This window comes from Madurella fahalii (assembly GCF_045866475.1).
Source record: "Madurella fahalii IFM 68171 DNA, scaffold_2, whole genome shotgun sequence".
Classification (NCBI taxonomy): Eukaryota; Fungi; Ascomycota; class Sordariomycetes; order Sordariales; genus Madurella; species Madurella fahalii.
Genome location: NW_027263972.1, coordinates 2,652,033 through 2,674,466, shown reverse-complemented (window position 1 = coordinate 2,674,466; position 22,434 = coordinate 2,652,033). Strand labels below are relative to the sequence as shown.

At 55.8% G+C, this 22,434-nt stretch overlaps 6 protein-coding genes and 1 non-coding gene across 7 annotated transcripts; 5 read left to right on the top strand and 2 right to left on the bottom strand.

The window, feature by feature from the left end:
- Positions 1-668: 668 nt before the first annotated feature.
- Positions 669-3,035, top strand: MFIFM68171_03535 (uncharacterized protein; the record flags this gene model as incomplete). The annotated part of the gene is made up of 2 exons (XM_071058956.1): positions 669-720; positions 799-3,035. The coding sequence occupies 2 exons, from the start codon at positions 669-671 to the stop codon at positions 3,033-3,035; spliced, it is 2,289 nt and encodes a 762-aa protein (XP_070915057.1).
- Positions 3,036-3,898: 863 nt separating this feature from the next.
- vps29 (Vacuolar protein sorting-associated protein 29) lies at positions 3,899-4,680 on the bottom strand (the record flags this gene model as incomplete). Its single annotated transcript, XM_071058955.1, has 3 exons — positions 3,899-4,024; positions 4,111-4,533; positions 4,612-4,680. 3 exons carry the CDS (start codon positions 4,678-4,680, stop codon positions 3,899-3,901), a joined length of 618 nt encoding a protein of 205 aa, XP_070915056.1.
- A 1,413-nt stretch (positions 4,681-6,093) lies between these two features.
- Positions 6,094-7,598, top strand: MFIFM68171_03533 (uncharacterized protein; the record flags this gene model as incomplete). The annotated part of the gene is made up of 4 exons (XM_071058954.1): positions 6,094-6,350; positions 6,424-7,049; positions 7,103-7,461; positions 7,515-7,598. 4 exons carry the CDS (start codon positions 6,094-6,096, stop codon positions 7,596-7,598), a joined length of 1,326 nt encoding a protein of 441 aa, XP_070915055.1.
- Positions 7,599-8,070: 472 nt separating this feature from the next.
- Positions 8,071-8,150, bottom strand: MFIFM68171_t36. Its single transcript is given in 2 exon segments — positions 8,071-8,106; positions 8,114-8,150. It is a non-coding gene; the product is annotated as a tRNA-Trp (tRNA).
- Positions 8,151-8,745: 595 nt separating this feature from the next.
- Positions 8,746-12,545, top strand: CRM1 (Karyopherin transporter; the record flags this gene model as incomplete). The annotated part of the gene is made up of 10 exons (XM_071058953.1): positions 8,746-8,811; positions 8,875-8,904; positions 8,979-9,051; positions 9,118-9,189; positions 9,242-9,963; positions 10,030-10,789; positions 10,848-11,318; positions 11,380-11,609; positions 11,680-12,248; positions 12,308-12,545. 10 exons carry the CDS (start codon positions 8,746-8,748, stop codon positions 12,543-12,545), a joined length of 3,231 nt encoding a protein of 1,076 aa, XP_070915054.1.
- A 1,846-nt stretch (positions 12,546-14,391) lies between these two features.
- Positions 14,392-18,156, top strand: HUL4 (Putative E3 ubiquitin-protein ligase; the record flags this gene model as incomplete). The annotated part of the gene is made up of 3 exons (XM_071058952.1): positions 14,392-14,974; positions 15,029-17,056; positions 17,117-18,156. 3 exons carry the CDS (start codon positions 14,392-14,394, stop codon positions 18,154-18,156), a joined length of 3,651 nt encoding a protein of 1,216 aa, XP_070915053.1.
- A 2,509-nt stretch (positions 18,157-20,665) lies between these two features.
- MFIFM68171_03530 (uncharacterized protein) lies at positions 20,666-21,787 on the top strand (the record flags this gene model as incomplete). The annotated part of the gene is made up of 1 exon (XM_071058951.1): positions 20,666-21,787. One exon carries the CDS (start codon positions 20,666-20,668, stop codon positions 21,785-21,787), a length of 1,122 nt encoding a protein of 373 aa, XP_070915052.1.
- Between the last annotated feature and the right edge of the window lie 647 nt (positions 21,788-22,434).

The following is a 22,434-nucleotide window of genomic DNA, read 5'->3' as shown; positions in this document are numbered from 1 at the left end:
CCAGGCAGTAGGCACTATTTGCGCAAATGAGATGTCGGGGCCCTGGAGCAGAGGACCTGAGAGACAACTTTATCGATAAAGCCGTAACTTTAGCACTAGCCTCTTCGGCGGCTCCAACCCCGATCAGCTTGCCAAATCACCTTTCCCCTGGAGATTTCCGTCACGGTGGCTTCCCCCGTACATCGATGCGGGGGCGAGTCGACGACGGAATACACTATAGATCGGAAGAATGAGGCTACTCCAGACTAAACGTCCTGACAGGTACCCACATCTCTGCCGCCGCAGTGCTGTGGGAAGTGAAGTAGAGGAGTGCGGTTGACGTGTTGTGGCTTGGTGCGAGCAGTCGCGGGGCAAGCCTCCCGCCCTTGGCAGGAGTGGTGACCCCACCGCACCGAAAATTAGTTGCTGGACAACACGGGACCACGACACAGAGGCGCTATGCCGTTTCGGGAAGCAAAGTAAACATTGCTCGAAATTACGTCGAATTATCCACCTCACGGGCCCTGCAACACCGCCATTCCCAGCTTCGCAATTGTCACGCGTCCAAAAGAATTCGGCCACCACATCAACCTGCTACGAAAGCTTATACCGGCGCACCATTGTACGCGTTTATCCCTCTGTCTGTCGCTAGCAATCAATCCCGGGCTCGCTGCCCGCCACCATGAGCAATGGCTAGACTCAACGAGCCACCTGCGCCTGCAGACAGTCATTTTGACATCCGTACGTCTAAATCTATGCTTTTTCTTCTCCGTGGCTCTCCCGTTGGTCTTGCATGCACCACTAACCCCTCGTCTGCAGTCCGTAGAAAGTTTTTGCGCCAGAATCGAGACATTGCAAAAATTAACTCGGACCAGTCGCAAAAAATCCGACGGCTCGAGAACGATTGCGCGCGCCTGCTGTCGGAGAACCTCGAGCTCCGCGGCCAAATACTGCGATTAGAGAAGCAAATCGAAGATAACAGCGCGCGAAGGATAGCCGACCATGCCCTCGAGATCAAGGCGAAGCTGGAGGCACAACTGTCCGAGTTCGGGTCGCTGCTTGGCAGCTTGGGCCTAGAGCCGCCTTCAAAGAGGCATTCTCCCGACAGCCGAAGAATTTCTAAGCCGCGTCATAGTATCGCTCAGAGCCCCCCGCAAAGAAAGCGCCGCGGGACGGCGGCCGAAGAAGAAGCTCTCGCGGAGCAGGAGGGGAGGCTGCCGCCTATTTACGAAAATAAGACTTACCCACGCGCGACCATGAATAGCGAGGAGATTCTGGCCTTGTGCGCTGCCGCTGCCGACACTACCGACTCGCCAGATTTGGGACCTCCGCCAGTGTCTCGCTTCGTCGAGCAGGACCCAGTTGAGTCCGATTCGCCCGTACGGACAGCCACACAGGACATGCCTGAAAGCCCGAGGCTCTCGCCGGCCCCCAAACTTGATTATGAGAGGAAACCTCCCGGCAGTCCCGAGCCAAGTCCGGAAACGGAAGAGAGAGCAGTTAAGGGGACAAGCCTGGCGGAACCTGCAATCTTCGCAACACAGCAAGCGGCGAAAACCGTACAGCAGACGATAAGGGCGGGTGCGAAGAGAAAATTCGGCGACGAAACTGAGACCGTCCAGATGGGCATGGCGGAAATAGGCAAGGAGAACGCAATTGGCAACGGCAGCGAGAAAGCATCCGGCCGCTGTAACCAAAAGAGGAGGAACATCAAGGAATTGCCTGCTACCAAGCGGGATAGGGCTGGAGGCGTAAGGATGCCGCTCGGGGTGAAAAGTACCAATGACGACTTGTCCTCACCGCGAAAAGCTACAAAGACAACGACATCGGAAGAGGTCAAAAAGGAACAGCCACGAGCTAAGGATGGCATGACAAAGGAGAAACCCAATGCGAAGAAACCACTGCCGAAGATCGAGATCCCCCCGCCTGAACCACCAGCGGTCATTGCCGTTATGCTAGAGCCAGAAACCGCCCTTCCGCCCGTATCACTAAGCTCTCCGGCCACTCCCGATCGCCCGGCAAGGCAAGAGGTGCAACACGACACGCCTCCACCAGCTGACATATCCTCCAATGGCGAGACTTCGCGTCCCAGCCGTCGTGCAAGGGCAGCCATCAGCTACGCCGAGCCGAACCTACGAGACAAGATGCGGCGGCCGACTAAGGAGCTCTTTGATGCAGTTTCGGGGGAGGGCAAGTTCGTCCACCGCTCAGGAGGACCCGTAAAATCGGACGAGCAGCAACCAACCTCGGTGACCAAAACGAGATCGGAGTCTGGAAGTTCTGCCGGCCGCGGCAGCAGGACCTTGGCCGCTTGCGAAACAGCCCCCAAAGTAAACATCCTGAGCCCGCTGGCACAAAAGGACGTTTTTCCAGACGCATTACCAAGCACGGTCGTCACGGAGAGACGAAAACGCCCTTCGGCAGTGGGCACCAGCAACCGCGAGTTACTTCCTATGTCGGACAGCGTAGACGCCGAACCATTGCCATTGCCGACTATTACAGCCCCCGCCCCGGCAACAATTGCACCACTAAGCAGCAGTAGTAGTAGCAGCAGCAGCAGCAGGAAACACCACCGAGGCGACGCTTCTACCGCTGAACAGCAGCAACCTACAACAGCCTCCACATCGGAGCCGGCATTCGTAGACATCTACGACTTTGCCAGCTCCTCTTTCGCCTCCGATGCCACCACCACAACCGCTACTGACTCGCCCGACACCAAACCTGGCATCACCAACACCCACAGCCACGGCGGCAATGCTTCCTTGAGATCGAGAACCGCAAGGAAATCCTCCATGGCCGCCGCGGCGGCGCTCCGGGAAATGCTAGACGAACAGGAGCAGGACGACGAGGCGAAGCCGTCCGTCCATCACAAGCCTCGATCGTCGGCGTTGTCGAGTTCGCGGAAGAGGGCGTCCATGCTGGCGCCAAAGAAGACGGCTATGCTGGAGGCGATGATGATGGACGAGGGACAGGCGCAGGCAGAGGAGGGTGCGGAGGAAGGAGGGAGTAGTGCGAGGGACAGTAGGATCTCGCGGCGAAGGAGCATGATGCTATGATTTTTTTCATTTCCCTACTGGCCCCTTTTTTTTGGTTGTTGGGTTTGGTTGATGAGACGGGTTGGGTATACCTCCTTGCATTCGCGGCACAGCACAGCGTCTGGCGTTTTCCTGTTTGTTTGTTTACGCGTTTGTTGGGATCGTCGAAGAGGTGCTGGATAGTACAGGATGAGCTGGATGGGTACGGCGGGTATGTGGATTGTTAGGGGTACTTGACTTCGTCATCCTCCCTGAGACTGGGAGATGGGGGCTTGCGGTAATAGATAGTACCGCGAGTAAGGATATCGTATCCTTGCATCCGCGTTCTGTTTCGACTTCGTGGGTCTGGATGGGGATTAGATGATACCACTCTGTCTAATCATATCGATTACTTGCACTTTCGTCAAATGCAATTCTCTGTCGAGTCCATGGGTCAACGAGTGGTGGAAGTGAGTAGGTCCAACAAAATACAACGCAGTCAAAGTTTTAGGGGTCGTTTAGCCGGTCATATGGAATCTATGGTAGGGACATATTTCAACTCCTCATTTCGACTCTTCTTGGCCCACCGGTTCTCTTGTACTGTCCCCTAATACGGGGAACCACTCTGCAGTGAACCTCGGAGCAGCAAGTAGAAGCCGATATCTCGTCATTGCGATAGCCTCGCCTGGCATCGCAGATCTGCTTGCGCTGTTGCGGTCATCACACACCCCATTCTCATCCCCACCATTTCCCCATTAGAGGCAAAGCCCGCCGCTTTTGCAGGTCAGCGTCCCGTACCGCTTCTGCCGACGCCCGTTCCTTAGTTTCTGGACGCCTTTGGTTCAGAAGCGCCCATAGTTATGCTCGTCTGATCATAAATGCCCGCATTTTGCCGTAGTCTCATATCATGACGCCGCCCCCGTCGGCTCAACCGGCTTGGTGTAAGTCACTTTTTCCACAGCCACATTCTCCGCCCCGTTCTCCCCTTTCCTCAGTTGATAGACATATAACGTCAGGGAGATTCCTTGTACCTATCCCAGTAATAAAACCTATATCAGCTACCCGCCTCTACAACCGACAAAAAGCAGACAAATGGAGGGGGGGGGGGATCACTTACATCCATCAAACAGAAACTCGGCACCACCTCCTCGCCCTCGGGGCCCTGGGGGACCCAATCCGTGGTGAACGCCCCCGTCGCGCTGCCCGGGTTGATGAAGAACTTGTCCATGTACTCGAAGCACTCAAACTTGTGCGTGCCGCCCCAGCAGAGCACGTCCACGTCGAGCTTGTTGGCCTCGGCCAGGAGCACGTCGGGCTCATCGCTGACCAGCGTGAACCCCTCGAGGAAGCCGATCCGCAGCCCGGCGCCGTGCGTCACCACCTGCGTCAGCGGCAGCGACGTCGCCTCCACGTCCATCCGGCCCTTGACCATCTTGAGGTCCGGCGCTATGCTCCGCAGGTACTCGTACGTCGAGCGGTCGGTGAGGTTGCCCAGGCAGAGCGTCTGGGCGATCTTGCCCGGGGAGAGGAGCTTTTTGAACTGGTGCGGTTTGGGGATAAAGGAGTTAGCGGAGAGAGGAGGGATGTGGGAAGGGTTGGGGTGGGGTGTTGTACGTACCTTGGCGGGGATGTCGAGGGCTCGATCTGGTATGTGAAGGTCGCCGATTACTAGGATTAAGAAGGCCATTGTGGGAGCTGCGCGATCACGAGACGGGGTAGTTGGGTGTCGTGGAGGTTGTCTGGTCGCCAGGAAGGTATCTATATCGTCAGGCGGCTCGGGAACGTGTTGGATTCTAACAGCAAAGAGGCAGCGCGTGCCAAAAATATGCGTCAGGTCGCAACTTCGGAAACGTTGCGGATGATTCAAGCGTCGAGTGTTGTTGTCGTTGGAGATGGCTACGGACTGGGATGGTTGCGGGGGTTGGAGCTGTCGCAACCACATGGAGCTCCCTAGACTATGATGCGTGCCAATGGATAGGGTTAGGGTTGTTCTACACTGCCATCAGCTCGTTTAACATAACCTCGTGTCCTGCAACGGACGTCAACAATACGGTTTCGGTGGCGACCTAAGGTTCCTTCTCACCAATTCAGATCTTACCAGTCCAATATCTCCGCTGCCCAATTGTTGCAACTTAGCGTTCCCGGAATCACCCCGGTCGACTTGAGGGCGTCAGCTTGGAATAACGCATGATCGCGCGAATCAGGGAGTGACTTTTCGGAGCTTCGAAACCAAGCAAACAATGATCCCGGAGACCGTGGTTTAAAGCCAAGGGCTCAAGACCAAGACTCCTTGTCGATGCAGAGCCCCTTGATGTCTACTTCAGGACAGGCGCTGGCATTGCGATACCACACGCCGAGAGAACCCCGAGAAGTGGATGGTTTACTGCTTAGGTTGACTGTCGAAGTGGAACCAATTCAAAGAACGATTTGTGGTTGAACGACGTTCTTAATCAGAGAGGACTACTTGTACATAAAGATAGCATATGACTTAATTATAGCATGTGTATAGAACTATGATGTGCAATTTTGCATCGCGACACCGTTTCTGGATGTTGTTTACAATACCCAGGCAGGCGTCCCTGAACAAGCTACGAGACTGCGGGGCGATAAGCCCCGCGCTCTTGGCAGGGGTCCGACGACGGGCAACCGCTCTGCCGACCAGACGGGCCCTGGCTCGGAACCTGGTGTTGCTGCAAATTTTCGCTGCGATAGGTCCGTTACATATCTGAATGGGGCAAGCCTGCTCCGGATCTATACGTGCATCAACAGTGACTAGCAAGGACCGCGGGGGAACTCATCGGTAGAAGCAACCCAGGCCCCGCCGACTCCGGTCGTGACACGTATTTGGGCGGGCGTTTCCATCCATAACCTCGACTTTGATCGCCTGTTTTACTTTAGCATCCAGAGCCGTACAGTACATTCCACAGCCTGGATATATCGAAGGTTATCTCTGCGGTAAACCCGACGTCACATCCGCTCCGTCATTCTGCATCTGGTTCTGCAAGACCGGAAAGAAGTGGGGAGCGTGCTGCAAGCTTCCATGGTACCCGAGGTATCCAGGTTGGGCTCCGTGTTCAGACGGTTACTGGGACCGGCCTCGATGCCCCGCCAAAAGGCTCCGGATCACCCCGCCCGGCTTTCGCTCATCTCGAGGCATCTCGCCCCCGTGTATCCGATCAACACGCCATACACCGTCGAGCGCCTCCCAGACACAATCGACACCTCTCTGCTGACCAGGAACCAGACACGCAGCCTTTCCACCACAGCCAAGATGTCCCAACCCGCCCACCCGACGCTCCTGATCCCGGGGCCTATTGAGTTTGACGATGCCGTTCTGCAATCTATGAGTCACTTTAGGTAAGCCGTTTAAGCACTTGCACTTGTCCGCGTTCTGTCCCAAGCTTCCAACGGCTGACGGAGACAACCACAGCGAGAGCCATGTTGGTGCCGGCTTTGTCGCAACCTTTGGCGAAACGCTGTCGATGCTGCGCAAGCTCTTCCAGACCTCAGATCCCGCCTCACAACCTTTCGTTCTCTCCGGCTCCGGCACCCTAGGCTGGGATCTCGTGGCTGCCAACCTGGTCGAGCCCGGCGAGGATGTCCTGGTACTTGGTTCAGGGTATTTTAGCGACGGGTTTGCCGACTGCCTGCGCGTCTACGGCGCCAGTGTGACCGAGCTCAAAGCGCCCGTGGGTACCAAGCCGAAGCTGCCCGAGATTGAGAAGGCCCTGTCCGAGAAGAAATACAAGGCCATCACCGTCACCCACGTCGACACGTCGACCGGCGTCCTGAGCGAACTGCGGCAGCTGTCAGCCCTTGTACACAGGGTCTCCCCCGACACCCTGATTATTGTCGATGGCGTCTGCAGTGTGGCGTGTGAGGAGATCAACTTTGATGCTTGGAGTCTGGACGGCGTCGTCACTGCTAGCCAGAAGGCCATTGGCTGCCCTGCCGGCCTTTCCATCTCCATGTTCAGCGGCCGGGCCATGAAGGCCTTCCAAAACCGCAGGACACCTCCGGCGGCATACTTTGCTTCCATGAAGAACTGGACACCGAGTGAGTGGCTCGGGCGCACAGGGTTGCCAGTCCAAATGCTAATAGCAATGTAGTCATGCAAAATTACGAGAACAAGAAGCCCTCTTACTTTGCCACCCCCTCGCCTCAGCTCATCCACGCCCTGCACACGGCACTCAGCCAGATCCTGACCAAGCCCATTTCGGAAAGATTCGCCGCCCACAAGGCGGCCTCGGACAAGATCAAGCAGGCAGTCGCAAACCTTGGTCTGAAGCAGGTTGCCGCGAACCCGGACGAGCAGGCGCACGGTATGACAGCCATCTATCTCCCGGAGGGGGTCAAAGGTGCCGACCTCCTGCCGATCCTCGCCAAGAAGGGAGTGGTGTTCGCCGGTGGCATTCACAAGGAGATTGCAGCCAAGTACATCCGGTTCGGCCACATGGGTGTCAGCGTGGTGAGTGCTCTTGCTTTGAGTGTAGTAGAAACCGCATGTTCACTAGCCGCCAGCTTGATCCTAGTAGGACCGATATCGACCGCGCCATCAAGGCTCTGGAGGAGGGCTTGGCCGAATGTGGATATGAGAAGGCGTAGGCTGTAAAAATAGGCAAAGGGGATGTTTGTGCATAGAATTTGTCTAATGTGCATAGATTCTGCATGAATAATAGACCTTGAACGTAGCTTTGTGGGCTGTAAAGGCCCAGCACAGTTTGGTAAAACACTGTCATTATCCACATCGACAATTGCAACAGTTAACGAGTGCAGTGCTCAGCCATGCACTTATATTCTCCCGGCTGGCCGTTTAGGTTTGATATGCGATGGGTCCGAGACAATGTGCTTCATATTGTTCTCAAACTTGGGTTATCTAGTTAAGCCATTGCCATCAGTTGTACCACGAGTTAAATTCTCCCGAGTCGTATAGAAGAGATGGGGCCTCTCGTTACCGTCTTAGGATTCTTCGTTCTACTTGTGTCTCAATGAGCCGTCGTTTTTCTTGGAGATTACTTATACATTTCCATTGCCCTCTATTGTTCACCAACTCAGCAAAAAGGTGCTGGGATATCTGTGACCACTACCCGACTTGAACGGATAACCTTTCGATTCCTTTGCTGGAGTCGAACGCGCTACCAATTACGCCAAGCGGCCTGGGATGGACGCATTTAGGCATGGTGTCATCTATGAACGTGGTGAGTTGTGGGGAATGTCGGGGTTGGCCCAGCGCTCTTGTGCACATTGCAAAGCCGCAGTTGAGGTGCAGGAACGTCATTGCTTGCAGGAGTGAGTGCCTCTGCCCTGCCAATCAAATCCGTGAAAAGAACCTATCAAGAGTGGCCGGACAAACGTAGCGCCGATAAGCGGCCGCTCGAGGCTGGGCCCGGTGAAGACTGGCAGGGGATTGCCTGGTGCGGAGCTTCAGCGCCAGCGCAACCAGCAGGCTGCGCCGAAGGCGGGGTTGCAGCAACAATCGAGAGGCTGGTGGGGTTCGGCCTTTTGGAGCTTTCGACCCGATCCTCAATCTCTGTTCGATAACTTCCGTCATCCCACTCTCAGACCTTTTTGAAAAGGCCTTGACTGCCCTCGGTTCCGCGAACCTTTCCACTCCCAAAACGCCCGCAGTAGAACGCGACTGGGCCCGTTCTACTTCAACCGCAACAACAGGATCCTCTCGTTGCGCACCTGCCTGCACCCGTCGCCAGACTAAGTTGGAGGCTTCTAGAACGACGTTAGGCGGCGTGCGACCATGCCTGTCTCCATCGACGAGTTGGACGCTACTGTCCGAGCCTTCTATGAGGGCCGCGGTGAGCAGGTAAACGGCACTCCTTTGTCCTCTCGTGAACCTGCCTTGACGCTAACAACTACTCCGAAACAGCAAAAAGCCGCCCAAGCCGCTCTGAACCAGGCACGTCTGCTCCAATTCGGATCTGCGCCCTCCAAGCCCTGCGGCATTGGCCACTAGCTAACTGCGCCATACAGTTCAAAGAAGACCCCGATGCGTGGCTGATGGTTGACGAGATCCTTTCGAAAGCAACCTACGAGCAGACCAAATGTTTGTCCTCTGTCGCCGACTCAGAAGTGATATCGTGGACGGCGCAAGGGTGCTGACAAATGCTAGTTTTGGGTCTGCAGGTTCTCGATAATGTCATCATGACAAGGTGGAAGGTCCTGCCACGGGAGCAGTGCCAAGGCGAGTCGTGATGCCTCTGATTTGGTATTGGTAAATCGCTGACCGGCAGCAGGCATCCGCGATTTTGTCGTTCAGTATATCCTGCAATGCTCGGCATCCGAGGAGGCGCTCAAGACTCACCGCACCCTTCTCAACAAACTGAACCTCGTTCTCGTCTCGGTTCTCAAGCAAGAATGGCCTCACAACTGGCCGACATTCATCAACGAGATCATCTCTGCCTGCCATTCGAGTCTCTCGGTCTGCGAAAACAACATGATCATCCTGCGGCTCCTCTCCGAAGAAGTTTTTGACTACTCGGCCGAGCAGATGACGTCGACAAAAACCCGCAACCTCAAGTCGTCCATGTGCTCCGAGTTCTCGCAGATTTTCCAGCTCTGCCAAGATATTCTCAACAGTGCGACCCAGCCGAGCTTGATCAAGGCCACCCTGGAGACGCTGTTGCGCTTCTGCAACTGGATCCCGCTGGGATACATCTTTGAGACACCCCTGATTGACACGCTCCGGACGCGGTTCCTCGAGGTGCCAGAGTTCCGAAACGTCACGCTACAGTGTCTGACCGAGATTGGCGGCCTGCCCACAGGAGGACCGGGCCAACTCAACTCTTATGATGAGCAGTTGGTCAAGATGTTCACCGAGGTCTTGACTGCCATCTCCAATATCATTCCCTTGGACATGGATCTCAAGGCGATGTATCCGCAGAGCAATTCGCGTGATCAAGAGTTCATTCAGAATCTGGCCCTCTTCCTGTGCAACTTTTTCGGGATGCATTTACCGGTGAGTCCTCGTACTCCCTAGACGCTTTTTTCTATTATTTTCCCTCAGGCTAACCTCGCTGCGCAGTTGATCGAGAATCTGCCGAATCGGGACTTCCTCACGCACGGTCACTACTACCTAGTTCGAATCTCTCAGATTGACGACCGCGAGATCTTCAAGATCTGCCTCGATTACTGGCTGAAACTGGTTCAGGAACTCTACGAGGAGATGCAGTCAATACCGATATCCGACATGACGGCGATGCCTCTGGGAGCGATGGGTGGCGGTGCGCCCAACCCGGCCCTGCTCACAAACTATCCCCTCCGCAAGCACAAGTACAATGAAGTCTTGTCGAACCTCCGAGTGGTCATGATTGAGAAGATGGTGCGGCCCGAAGAAGTTCTGATTGTGGAGAACGACGAGGGCGAAATTGTCCGCGAATTTGTTAAGGAGACCGACACCGTTCAGCTATACAAGACGATCCGTGAATGCCTGGTCTACCTCACACATCTGGACGTTGTCGATACCGAGCAGATCATGACGGATAAACTCGCGCGACAGGTGGATGGTTCTGAATGGTCGTGGCACAACTGCAACGTGCTTTGCTGGGCCATCGGGTCAATCTCGCTGGCTATGAACGAGGAGACGGAGAAGCGGTTCCTCGTCACGGTCATCAAGGACCTACTCGGGCTCACGGAAATGAAGCGTGGAAAAGACAACAAAGCTGTCGTGGCCAGCAACATTATGTACATTGTGGGCCAGTACCCACGCTTCCTCAAGGCACATTGGAAGTTCCTTAAGACGGTGGTGAACAAGCTCTTTGAGTTCATGCACGAGTCTCACGAAGGCAAGTTTGGCGCATGGTCCTGTTTCTTGAGGGGCTTGGTCTTACTAACCTACACTAGGCGTCCAGGACATGGCGTGCGATACGTTCATCAAGATTGCTAAGCAGTGCAGGCGGCACTTTGTGGCGCTTCAGCCGAGCGAGAATGAGCCCTTTATTGAAGAGATCATCCGGAATCTTGGCAAGATTACCTGCGACTTGACTCCTCAGCAGGTCCACACATTTTACGAGGCCTGCGGCTACATGGTCGCTGCGCAAGGGAACAGGAACCAGCAAGAGCGGCTGCTGGCCGAGCTCATGGCCATTCCGAATATGGCTTGGGACGAGATCATCAGGTCGGCGAACGTGAACCCCTCTATCCTGCAAGACGCCGAGACGATCAAGATCATTGGCAACATTATGAAGACAAATGTGTCGGCTTGTTCGTCTATTGGGCCCTACTTCTTCCCTCAGATCGGCCGGCTTTACAACGACATGCTCCAGATGTATGCTGCAACAAGCCAGCTCATCTCGGAGGCGGTTGCACGCGAAGGTCAGTGCTGGTCTGTGAATCATTTTGCCCGTTTCATTTGCTTACATGCTTCTTACTATAGGCGAGGTTGCGACAAAGATGCCCAAGGTCCGCGGTTTGCGGACCATTAAGAAGGAGATTCTGAAGCTGGTTGAGACATTTGTTGACAAGGCAGAGGACCTGCAGGCCGTCCGGGCCCAGATGGTCCCTCAACTACTCGACTCGGTGCTTGTTGACTACAACCGCAATGTCCCCGGAGCGCGCGATGCCGAGGTCCTAAAGGCCATGACGGCCATGATTACCAAGCTTTCGGTACGTCCAGTCTAGACTATGAGCATGTGCCAGGCGGCTGGCTTTTCAGCGCTAACGTTCTCTTCACCAGGGTTTGATGGAGGACCAAGTGCCGGTGATCATGGAAAATGTCTTCGAATGCACCTTGGAGATGATCAACAAGGATTTCTCCGAGTTCCCTGAGCACCGCGTCGAATTCTTCAACCTCCTCCGCGCTATCAACCTCCACTGCTTCCCCGCTCTCCTGAAACTCGACAACCGTCAATTCAAGTTCGTCATCGATTCGTGCTTGTGGGCCAGTAAGCACGACAACCGCGATGTTGAAACCGCAGGGCTTAATATGTGCCTGGAATTGATCAACAACATTGCGGAGAAGACGGACGTGCAGACATCCAACGCCTTCTTTAACCAGTTCTTCATCACAATCCTGCAAGATGTCTTCTTCGTCCTGACTGATCAGGACCACAAGGCAGGCTTCAAGACGCAGTCGATGTTGCTTATGCGCCTCTTCTACTTTGCCCATCCGGCCGACGGAACGCAGCCCAAGATCCAGGGACCGATTTACCAGCCCGGCCAAGCGCAACCAGGGACCGGGAATCGGGAGTTCTTGGGCGTTTTTGTCAGCAACCTGTTGCAGAATGCGTTTTCCAACCTCACCCCGTAAGTCTCCAAGTATCCTAATGGTAGGGGCATAATGATTTGCTGACGAGGGCGTCCAGTATCCAAATCACTACGTTTGTCGAGGGACTCTTCACGCTTAATACCCAGTACGACAAGTTCCGGCTTGCGCTCCGCGACTTTTTGATCTCACTGCGGGAATTTGCGGGGGACAATGCGGAGCTCTACCAGGTCGAGAAGGAGCAGCAGGAGCGCGATGCCAAGGCGGCTGAGCATGAACGTCGGTCCAAGGTTAGCGGCCTGCTCAAGCCATCGGAACTCGAAGACGATGAGCTGTGACTCGGGGAGGAGCTTAGAAGCGAATTTGCGCCGTCGCACGAGTCGAGCATGGGAGAACAGCAACGTCAGCGGAAGGGTGGCGATGGTCGGTTTGATGGTTGGGAACTCTACGGCCTGTAAGGGGGATGCAGGCGAGTACGCAAACCAGGCCAGCATCGGCACAGATTTTCGTCTGGCCTGGTCTGTCAGAGGAGTCCGGATTTTTTTTTTCTTTGCGTGAGAGTGTGAGGGAGAGAGTGTGTGCCATTGATGAACCTTTGTAGTGATACCAATAGATGAAAGGGTGGTAATCTATCTCCGTGGTGCGGGCCGATCGTGCAGGGACGAAGGCCTGTGTTACCGCTTTCCTTTCGTTCGGCTCCTGCAGCGATGATGATTTACTCCTCAAACTGGGGCTGGCGATCTGTCGGGTTTTTCTTTTTCTTTTTCTTTTTCTTTTTCTTTTTCTTTTCTTTTCTTTTCTTTTTTTCGTATGTTGAAGAGTGGTGAATCACTTCACCCCTTCCCCCTTTTTCGTTGCGTTATTCCCGTTCGTTGGCGGTGGAAACTATGCATTTCTTCCCAGGAGAGGTACAAGGACGAGACCCAAACAAATTAGTGTGCTCTGGAATTATGGGATCGGAGGCCGCTAGGCTGGAGTGGCTCATGGAGCTGGCAATGGGGGACTGAGAAGTGAGAGAGAGGTGAGTCTTATTCGTCGATGGGATATGCAAAGATACTCCATGGCAGGCAACCAATAATACATCTCATGAGCGCTGGACCAATCCACTGCGCGGGCAACCTGAATGGGTCCTCAAGACTCCGTGTAGCGCCCAATGCTCGGCACTCGCGGATCGGCCGGGTAGTGAGCGGGAGGTAATGGACAGGCCTGGCCAACTGGTTGTGTCCGGCCCGCGCCACTCCGGCCGCCGTCTTCAGGACGGGAGCTACGACAAGGGGGTGTCAATCATTCATTGCGTACTTGCTAGTCACGTGTGGCCGTGGCTCGCAGAAAGGGCCTCTAAGGCCTGCGTCACTCAGTGTAGGTGCGAAACAGGGGATGGTTACACAGATCCTGCCGGTACGTACCGTGCTGTGCCGCTAGTAGCGTTACCAGAGCGCTGGCGGTCCGCATCGCATGCCGCAAGGGTTCCCGCATTCGGTGGATTCTCCAGGCTTTGGAAGTCTGTCTGCACCCCGCGTTGCCAGGTTTATGACATGCCATAACCTCGTATTCCCCAATGACGAGCAAATGCATCCGGTGCAATGCGCCAAAGCCGTGCTAGACGAAGCTTTCTTACGTTTTTAGGAGACACGGCGCGCTGAGCATTTCTTATTTCGGCGCTAGGCACTCCCCATCCGCGTCCGGCCAACCGCCAGCCCGCAGGGGGACCTGCTGTAACCAAGTCTCTCCTTTCTCGGCCATTCAGACCTCGGTTTCCGCTCAGCCCATCCCGGCGGGCTGGCGTTTGTCACGTTTCGGGAGCCCAGGGCTGACGACTCCTTGCCGGCCGAGTCGGATAGCGTCGTTTGGCAGCCGGGGATTCTTCCACGTACTGTCTGTCAACTTTCAATGTTTTGTTTGGCACTGTTCAGTGCCGCACGCTTCCCATGTGCAGATCACTGCCTTAAGCTGTTCCCCGAGCTTTGCGCTCTCCTGTTTGCATCAAGCCGAACTCGCGCTTTGTCGCCAACGTTAGTTCGCGAGTTGGACTTTGACCGGCCTGGCGGTGTGTAGCGCCGGTCTGTGCAGCTCGGGACTGTCTGGAACGAGCGGGCGCGGCTTCTGCGGAACCGCAGGTGAAGGCGCTATCCTCGCGCTCCGGCAAATGCGTTGCTTCCTGAGCTCAACCACGAGAACCCCATCATGGCTTCCTGGTCTGATAGAGCGGGCAGTCGCCGTCTACAGGAGCCTGCCCTGCACCAACACCAACAATTAGGCCCACGGCACTCCCGTGCAGGCTCCACCGGTGGCGGTCGATTCGGGACCGCCTCGCGAGTGCCGGACTTCAGCGCCTTCGACAGTCTCCAGCAGATGCAGGCCGACTCGAGCTCGTCCGACGAAGACCTCCACCCGTCGAGGCGGCCGCGCCACACGCGCTCCATCAGCCATCCGTTCCCCTCGCTATTCTCAAGCACTAAGAAGACGTCAGGCAGCATGAAACCTTCTGACGGGTCCGGAACAGACTCCGGGGGCGAGCCCACGTCAAGAGGGAAGCGCCTGCCGCCAGCACCCGGGCATCGGAATGGCTCGTCGGTCGGCAGCAGGGATTTCGCGACGGGACATTGCATGACGTGCCGAGCTTTGGTGCGCTGGCCGAAGGAGCTCCAGGTGTTTAGGTGCACCATCTGCCTGACCATCAATGACTTGCAGCCGGCAGACCGGGATGGTAGGCGGGATGAGGCTCAGGAGTTGACCGGGCCGCCCAAGGAGCGGGCAGAGCCCAGTGGTAAGCCATCTTCTGATGCACCGCTCGTGTGCTCATATCTGACGACGGTTGCAGAGAAGCCAATATCTCTCGGATACACCAAGCTACTAATCGAACAGTGTCTGGGCTCTTTCCTAACGTCTGCGTTGAAAGCAGACGCAGCAGCGTTTGCAGTTGATGACCAGGAGCCCCACGCTGCTTCCTCCCATCCGGCGCCGGAGGATAACAAGAATTGTAACCTGTCGCCTACCAGTTTCCTAGCGCCGCAGCCCAAGGGCTCTGCGACCGGTGGGTTCAGCAGCGCTGGCCCGCACCGTCGGGCACCTAGTTGGAGCAATACAACGCTGAGGTCATATTCCACCTCATATCCGGAGAGACGGCCAGTCCTACCTGGCGTCATCATCCAGGGGTGTAACGGCCAACAGACGGAACCGCCCTCCGGCCCAGAAGCAGAAGGCAAGAGGATATTCAGGGCACTGGAAGACTACATCGTGCGGTGTTTTACTTCTTTTCACTGCCTGAACTCCTCCTTCGCGACTCCCCGAAGCCACCATCATGCCAAACACGGGCCAGATGACATCCGCCGTCGTTCTCCCCTCCGACATCCGGAGCCCCGAAGGGAACCGCATAGTAGCAGCCACTCTATACACTCTATACCGGACTTGGACCCTAAGCTTCTGCTGGTGGGGGATTTTGCCGAAAATGGCATGTGGTGGACTGGCAGTCAAGAGGAAGTAATACCGGGCAGAACTGCATCTAACAGGAGCCATCGTGGCCACTCAATCGTGAGCGCAAGGAATCCGCGCATAGACTGGTCAGAACTTGAGGAGTGGTATATGACCGTCATCGACTCAGCGCGGCCATGGCTCAATTTATATGAGAGTCTGACGGCGGGCAACCCAGTGCTTGCTGCTTCTCCTGGCTCGCTCAGGGATATCGAAGCCCGAGTCCTCGCCGGGCAGGAGCATGTTCAGAGGACACTCTTGAAGGCTTGCGAGACGATCCTTAAGCGCCCCGGACGCCGCATCACCGAGCCGGATGAACTTCGGTTTCTGCTCATCATCACCGCAAACCCCCTTTTACACTCGTCGTACAAGCCGTACACCGGCAAATTTACCCACGCAGCAAGTGCTGCACCACCGCAGACTAGCCCACCGCATCAAGGCACAGGCCCTTCATCGGGTAGACACTCTGGAATCATCAAACGCATCGCGGGGCTCATGTCGAACACGCCCGCCGAGTGTCAGAACCACCTTGTGTCCTGGTTTGCCAGATACACAGAAGCGGCATTGATCCAGACAAAGGACTTGATGGCCGAGTTTCTTGCCTACCGGCTGAATCGCCAGAACGAGAAAAAGCACGAGAAGGCGCAGATCGACATCATGGGCAGCCTGATCCCTAGCATGGGCGCCGGCCAGTCCGTGGCATCGCTCCACGCAGCGCTGGGCCACGGGCCGGGCGGCTCAAGGAGCAAGAAGCAAAAGGAGAAGCCCAAGAAAATCATTTTCCAGGACGACTGGCAAATCAAGGCTGCCGCCGAAGTCCTCGGGTTCTTGTTCTCCGCAAACAACATGGGCCTCCACCATCCCCATGCCCGACGCGGTCTTGCCAGCCGTCCAGACAGCCCGGCCAATAGCAGTAGCAGTCGAGAACGAGTCAAGGCGCGCGGTCAGGTTCTTGCTACGAGTGATTTCTACACGACGCTACTCGACGAGTCGGATCTTGTGGCCGACTTTGAGGCGTGGGAACGGAAGCAAGGCCGGTTCTCGTTTTGCCAGTACCCGTTCCTGTTGAGCATCGGTGCCAAGATTCAAATCCTGGAGCATGATGCGCGGCGGCAAATGGAGACCAAAGCCCGGGATGCATTTTTCGACAGCATCATGACCAACCGGGTGGTACAGCAGTTTCTGGTGCTAACTATCCGCCGCGAGTGCTTGGTTGAGGACAGTCTGCAGGCGGTCAGCGAGGTGATCGGCGGCGGAGGGGAGGATATCAAAAAGGGGCTCAAGATCAACTTCAAAGGGGAGGAGGGGGTTGATGCAGGGGGTCTGAGGAAGGAGTGGTTCTTGCTGCTCGTGAGGGAGGTGTTTAACCCCGATCATGGTACGTTTCCCGGCTTCTCATTCTCCTTGACGACCCCCAATACTAACTAAACTCCCCAAGGCATGTTCCTCTACGACGAAGACTCGCAATACTGCTACTTCAACCCCAACTCCCTCGAACCGTCCGAGCAGTTCTTCCTCGTCGGGGTAGTCTTTGGCCTGGCCATCTACAACAGCACAATCCTCGACGTCGCCCTTCCGCCGTTTGCGTTCCGCAAACTCCTGTGCGCCGCTCCGCCCTCGTCTTCCCTCCCCACATCCCAGCCCCGCCAGACCATGACTTACACGCTCGACGACCTGGCCGAATACCGCCCGCGCCTTGCCCACGGCCTGCGTCAGCTGCTGGAGTTTGAGGGCGACGTCGAGTCGACCTTTGGGCTGGACTTTGCCATTGACGTGGAGCGGTACGGCGCGACGGAGCGGGTGGCGCTCTGCCAGGGGGGCGAGCGCCGCGCCGTGACCAACGGTAACCGGAGGGAGTACGTGGACGCGTACGTGCGGTACCTGCTGGACGTAGCGGTGGCCCGGCAGTTTGAGCCTTTCAAGAGGGGGTTTTTCACCGTGTGCGGGGGCAACGCGCTGGGGCTGTTCCGTCCCGAGGAGATTGAGCTGCTGGTGAGGGGGTCGGACGAGAAGTTGGATGTGCAGGCGCTGAAGGCGGTGGCGGAGTATGATGGTTGGTTTATTTCTGCTGCTGCTACTCCTGCTGCTGCTACTACCACCGCCGCTACTACTGCTACTGCTACTACTTTTAGTAATGCACCAGCCGGTGGTAGTGGTGGTAAAGGTGGGAGGGTGGTGATGAAGAACCCGGCCGAGGAGGAGCCGACGGTGAAGTGGTTCTGGGAGGCGTTTGAGGGGGCCGAGGTTAAAGATCAGAGGCGGCTGCTGGCGTTCATCACGGGGAGTGATAGGATACCTGCCATGGGGGCCGCGTCGTTGGTGGTGAGGGTTGTCTGTGCCGGGGAGGACTGCGGGAGGTTTCCGACGGCGAGGACGTGTTTTAATACGCTGATGCTGTATCGGTGTGAGACGAGGGAGAGGTTGGAAGGGGTGCTATGGAGGGCGGTGGGGGAAAGTGAAGGGTTCGGGTTGAAGTAAGGCAACTGATAGGTTCTGTATGATTAGGCGATTTTGGTCAAAACGCATTATGCGATCCGGTAAGGGTGCTGTGTTTTTTTTTTTTTTCTCCATCTCACTATAGATCTAAATGGGTGTCCATTACTACAACGTAATAGATTTTACTTCATAGAGGCACGCTAGGCACGTACCCCATGGCTGGTGAGATTCCATAAGCCTGATTGTCCACTATGTAAGTAGGCTCTAGATTCGAAGCTGGTAAAGAGGCTGGTGGTGGTATGGTAGCTGAACTGCAAGGCGCAGCTTGGGCTGGATGGGTTTCCTGGCCTGGAAATTACCTGGCTACTGCAAGCTGCTGACTGTTCAGCTCCGATCCAAGACTGAATCCACAACTACGATTGGCCCGCATGGCAATGGGGCTTTCTGTGGTGTGGTGCAAGTTCCTTACTGTATGCACGACTTTTTCATCGTCCAACCATGTGGCCGTTGGCCCTGGGAGAGTTATTTTTACTTTTTACTCGTGAACGACTGTCTTGTCTGCTTGTGTTGCGGGGTGGGCCACCAATCGAAGTTGCACCAACACGTGCCGTAAAACAAAGATCGATTCGTGCAACAGCCCGGCAGTGGCGAGGCTGTGCCTACTTAAGTCCTGTGGCAGGTGACAAGAAAACTTTTGGCTGAGCTGCTCTGGATGCAGTGTCCCCTCGTGTAGTGTATCGCGACACGAGGTTGAGAAACGGTTTGTTCATCAGTGAGATGGAGGTGGGAAAGGCTTCGAGAATTCAGACGAACGCCATGGTTCCATGGGCCATCCTTGCCGGTCGCTGTGCCTCGCCCCGCACTCCCGAACCCGGGGCAAGCATTCGGCTTTTAATGCGATTAAACTCCTTGTAGAAACCTAGATTTCATCGGAACCATCAGCTAGAGCCTGTTCAACTCAACATTGAGCGCCACATGGTTAATTTTATCATGTTGGAGGATGGCAAACGAAAACCCTGTCAGTGCGCCTCGGCGTAGACGTCTTACTGTATCCGTTTTACGCCATACCAGGGTCCCAGCAAACAACAGCCTGTATACTTGAATGCCCAAGGCGAAACGCCAGCAGGCTTGTAAACGAGCCCAATACGCAGGCGGACGGGAACTGTATTGGTGGGGTGACTTATCCTGGACGGCAATGCAACACGATTACATAGCGGGCGGGGGAAACCCCCTCTTCTGGCTTGTAATAAAACCATGTCTAAGCCCGCGGACCACGTCAACCTCACTCACACCTCCTTTGTCGATTGACGGCACATTAGAGGCCGATTTTTCAAGAGGCTTCGATACTCAGCTTTGAAACCCCAAATTTAGACATCGGCCCTGATTCGCCGGCTGCCCCGATCGCGTGCACAAACCGAAAGCCGTCACGAACCACGAAGCGAGATCTGGCCGATTGCACGAGTGAGACGCATCAGTAAGAAAGAGAAGCGATCGAGCACCTGTCATCCCATCCCTTGCGCGGAGATTTCAGCCCCACCGGGAAGCGCAATCCGACACGAGGCACAGGAAGAGACACCGGCCCTGACCCCTCAATCCATCCGTCTGAATTGCGATTTGCTTTGACAGAATCGTCCCGGAACCGTCCATCAATCCGGCGCATAACGGGGTGAGATAGCCCGCCTGAAGACGGGGAAGGGCCTCGATTGCGGCGAACGGCGTTCGTCATCGCACTGTATGTCCCCGCTGTCGCCGGATTGCTGATTGGTAGTCGCGAGCATCCTGGCACAGCCCGCGCTAACCAACCCCCCTGCGCCCAGTCCTGCGCCAGTGCTGCACGCCGAGAAGAGAGAGCAGCGCTCAATTTCCTCCCGGGTTCTGCCAAAGTTCTTTCCACCTCATTGCCCTCGGCCTCGGTGCACATCATCCTCTCGTTCTTTTGTGCGAGGCATTTCGAGACGACATCTTTGTTGACTTGTTCGTTCGACCGATCCTTCTAGAGCTGCCCGTCTTTTTGCTTCTTGTCCTCCTTTATTTTTCGCTGCTATTTTCCTTTTTTTGCTCTTGGCACCAAATTGCCATTCGCGCGCGAGCCCGAACGCCCAGGGACCGGACCAGTCCGACGTCGAGCACCAGCAGCTCAGCCATCCATTTGGCCTCATCATCCTGCATCTCAAACACCCCCTTTCTGCACAGCATCGAAGCGTCTCTGTCGCGCCAATCCAGCCGCACCGCGCTGTCGGCTGTCGCGAGGCCATTGCTAGGCCTCAAAAGGCTCCAAAAGGTTCGTAGTCTGACGCGCCCGGTTTCTGTCTGAACCATCTTGCTGCAATTGCCGCCTCTCTCTCACATTCGCCCCTTTGTTTGTGCTATCCCCGCCCCAGCGGCATGTGGTTACTTTGCGACAGCCGTTATAGGTGCAAGAGACTCCCCCGTCGTCCCTTGTTCTCGTAATGCACTACAGCCCTCTTGATCATGTGTTGTCGCGCGCCATTTACTGATAATGTCGGTTCCGTATAGGAACTTTCCGCGGCTGAAGCGCCAAACCTTCACCATGTCCAATGTCACAAGCGCGAACCCGGATACGTCTACGTCGCCGGAGCCGACGCCGTCCACTTCTACCGAGCCATCATCGAGCTCAGTGACATCGAATCCTCCGTCGTCGTCGACCAGCTCATCAAACCCCCCGCCGCCGCCGCCGACGACGACAACAAGCAGCTCATCCAGTGCACCACCTCCATCATCCACTCAACCTCCACCTAACACTTCTACCACACCACCGCCGGATAGTACTTCACCGCCAGATCAGCCACAGTCAACGAGCACCACTATCTTGACAGAGACACTCCCTCCGACCTCACCTACTAGCGGCACGCTCCCGCCACCGTCTAGCACATCCGGGGGCGCTGCTATCAACCCCAGTGATGGCGCGAGCGCGGGATTGAGCAACAGCGCGAGGATTGCGATCGGAGTAGTGGTGCCCATTGCTGCGGTTGCTCTCCTGGTTCTGGCGGGCATTTTCCTCTGGCGCAAGCGGAAGCAGCGGAAGGACGCCGAGGAGCAAAGACGGAAGGAAGTTGAGGATTACGGTTACAATCCAAATGCTGACCCCACGATACCCGCGGTTGCCGGTGCTAGTTACGAAATGAGCCAGGACGGCTCGTCGGGCTACAGAGGCTGGGGCTCCACCACCCTTGCGGGCTCTACGGGGAGGAAGGCCTCGACGACCATGTCAGGTGGCGCTGCTGCTTATTCGGACGCTCCTTCGCCTACACGGGCGGCTGTTTCAGACACGAGATCAGGAGAGCCGCTCATGGGCGAGACGCCCCCTTCGCCCGAGGGCGAGATTCTGGGGGTGTTGGGACCCTCGGCCGCCAGCAACCGTGTTGATGTGCACCGCGGCCCCTCGAACGCCTCATCGTCGTATAGCGCGGCCGGCCGATCCGACGGATCTGGGGACGGGCCCATTGGCGTCGCCTACGGAGGCCCCAATCAATACTACCAGCAGTATGACCAGTATGGCAGCGGGAACCCGTACACAGACGGCGGGCACAGCGGCCGCCCAGAGGGAGTTGCTCCGCCCGTCATCAGGGATGTGACAGCTAGGAGGAACACACGCATCGAAAACCCCGCGCATTATCCACAGCAAACGGCCGGAATCTCGCAAAACTTTTGATAATCTGCCATGCGCAAAAGCTATTTCTCGCACCAGCAACCGCTGTTGCGCCTTTCTACCAGGATACCATCTTGCGAAGGAGATGCTGTCTATATTTTCGTGCATCAACCTGCACCTGACATCCTTGTTACAAATTCGTTTTTTTTTTTTTTTTTTTTTTTTTTTTTTCCTACTCTCTTTCAATTCTTTCCTGGCGTTCATGGAGCGGCTATACAGCATCATTTACTTAAAATCTAATTCTTCAGCTGGACGAGACTTGCGGGTCTCTGACGCTCAACTTAACAACATCCGTTGTCCGCTTTGTAGTACATTTTCTACTGCACATATTGGGCTCCGTTCAGCTCGGGCCACCGGGTTTTACTTTTCCTTATGGAGGGGAGATGCAGAACCATGTTGCCTATGATGGCGACCTGGTTCAGGGATATGGTTCGAGACGATGGCTTTGGTACCGTGGGTACTGTGTCGAATCCGGGAGTTGAAGAGTTACAAGAGTGGTGTGGGAGGAAATCAAATACGTGTATAACTGAGGGAGTGACCGGACCTACATGTAGGTGATCAGTACGGTGGCTCAGTGAAAGCAGGGCTTGATGAATATGTGCAGAAGCCAATTTGAATGAGATGAAGGATATAAGAATCGAGTTAATGGG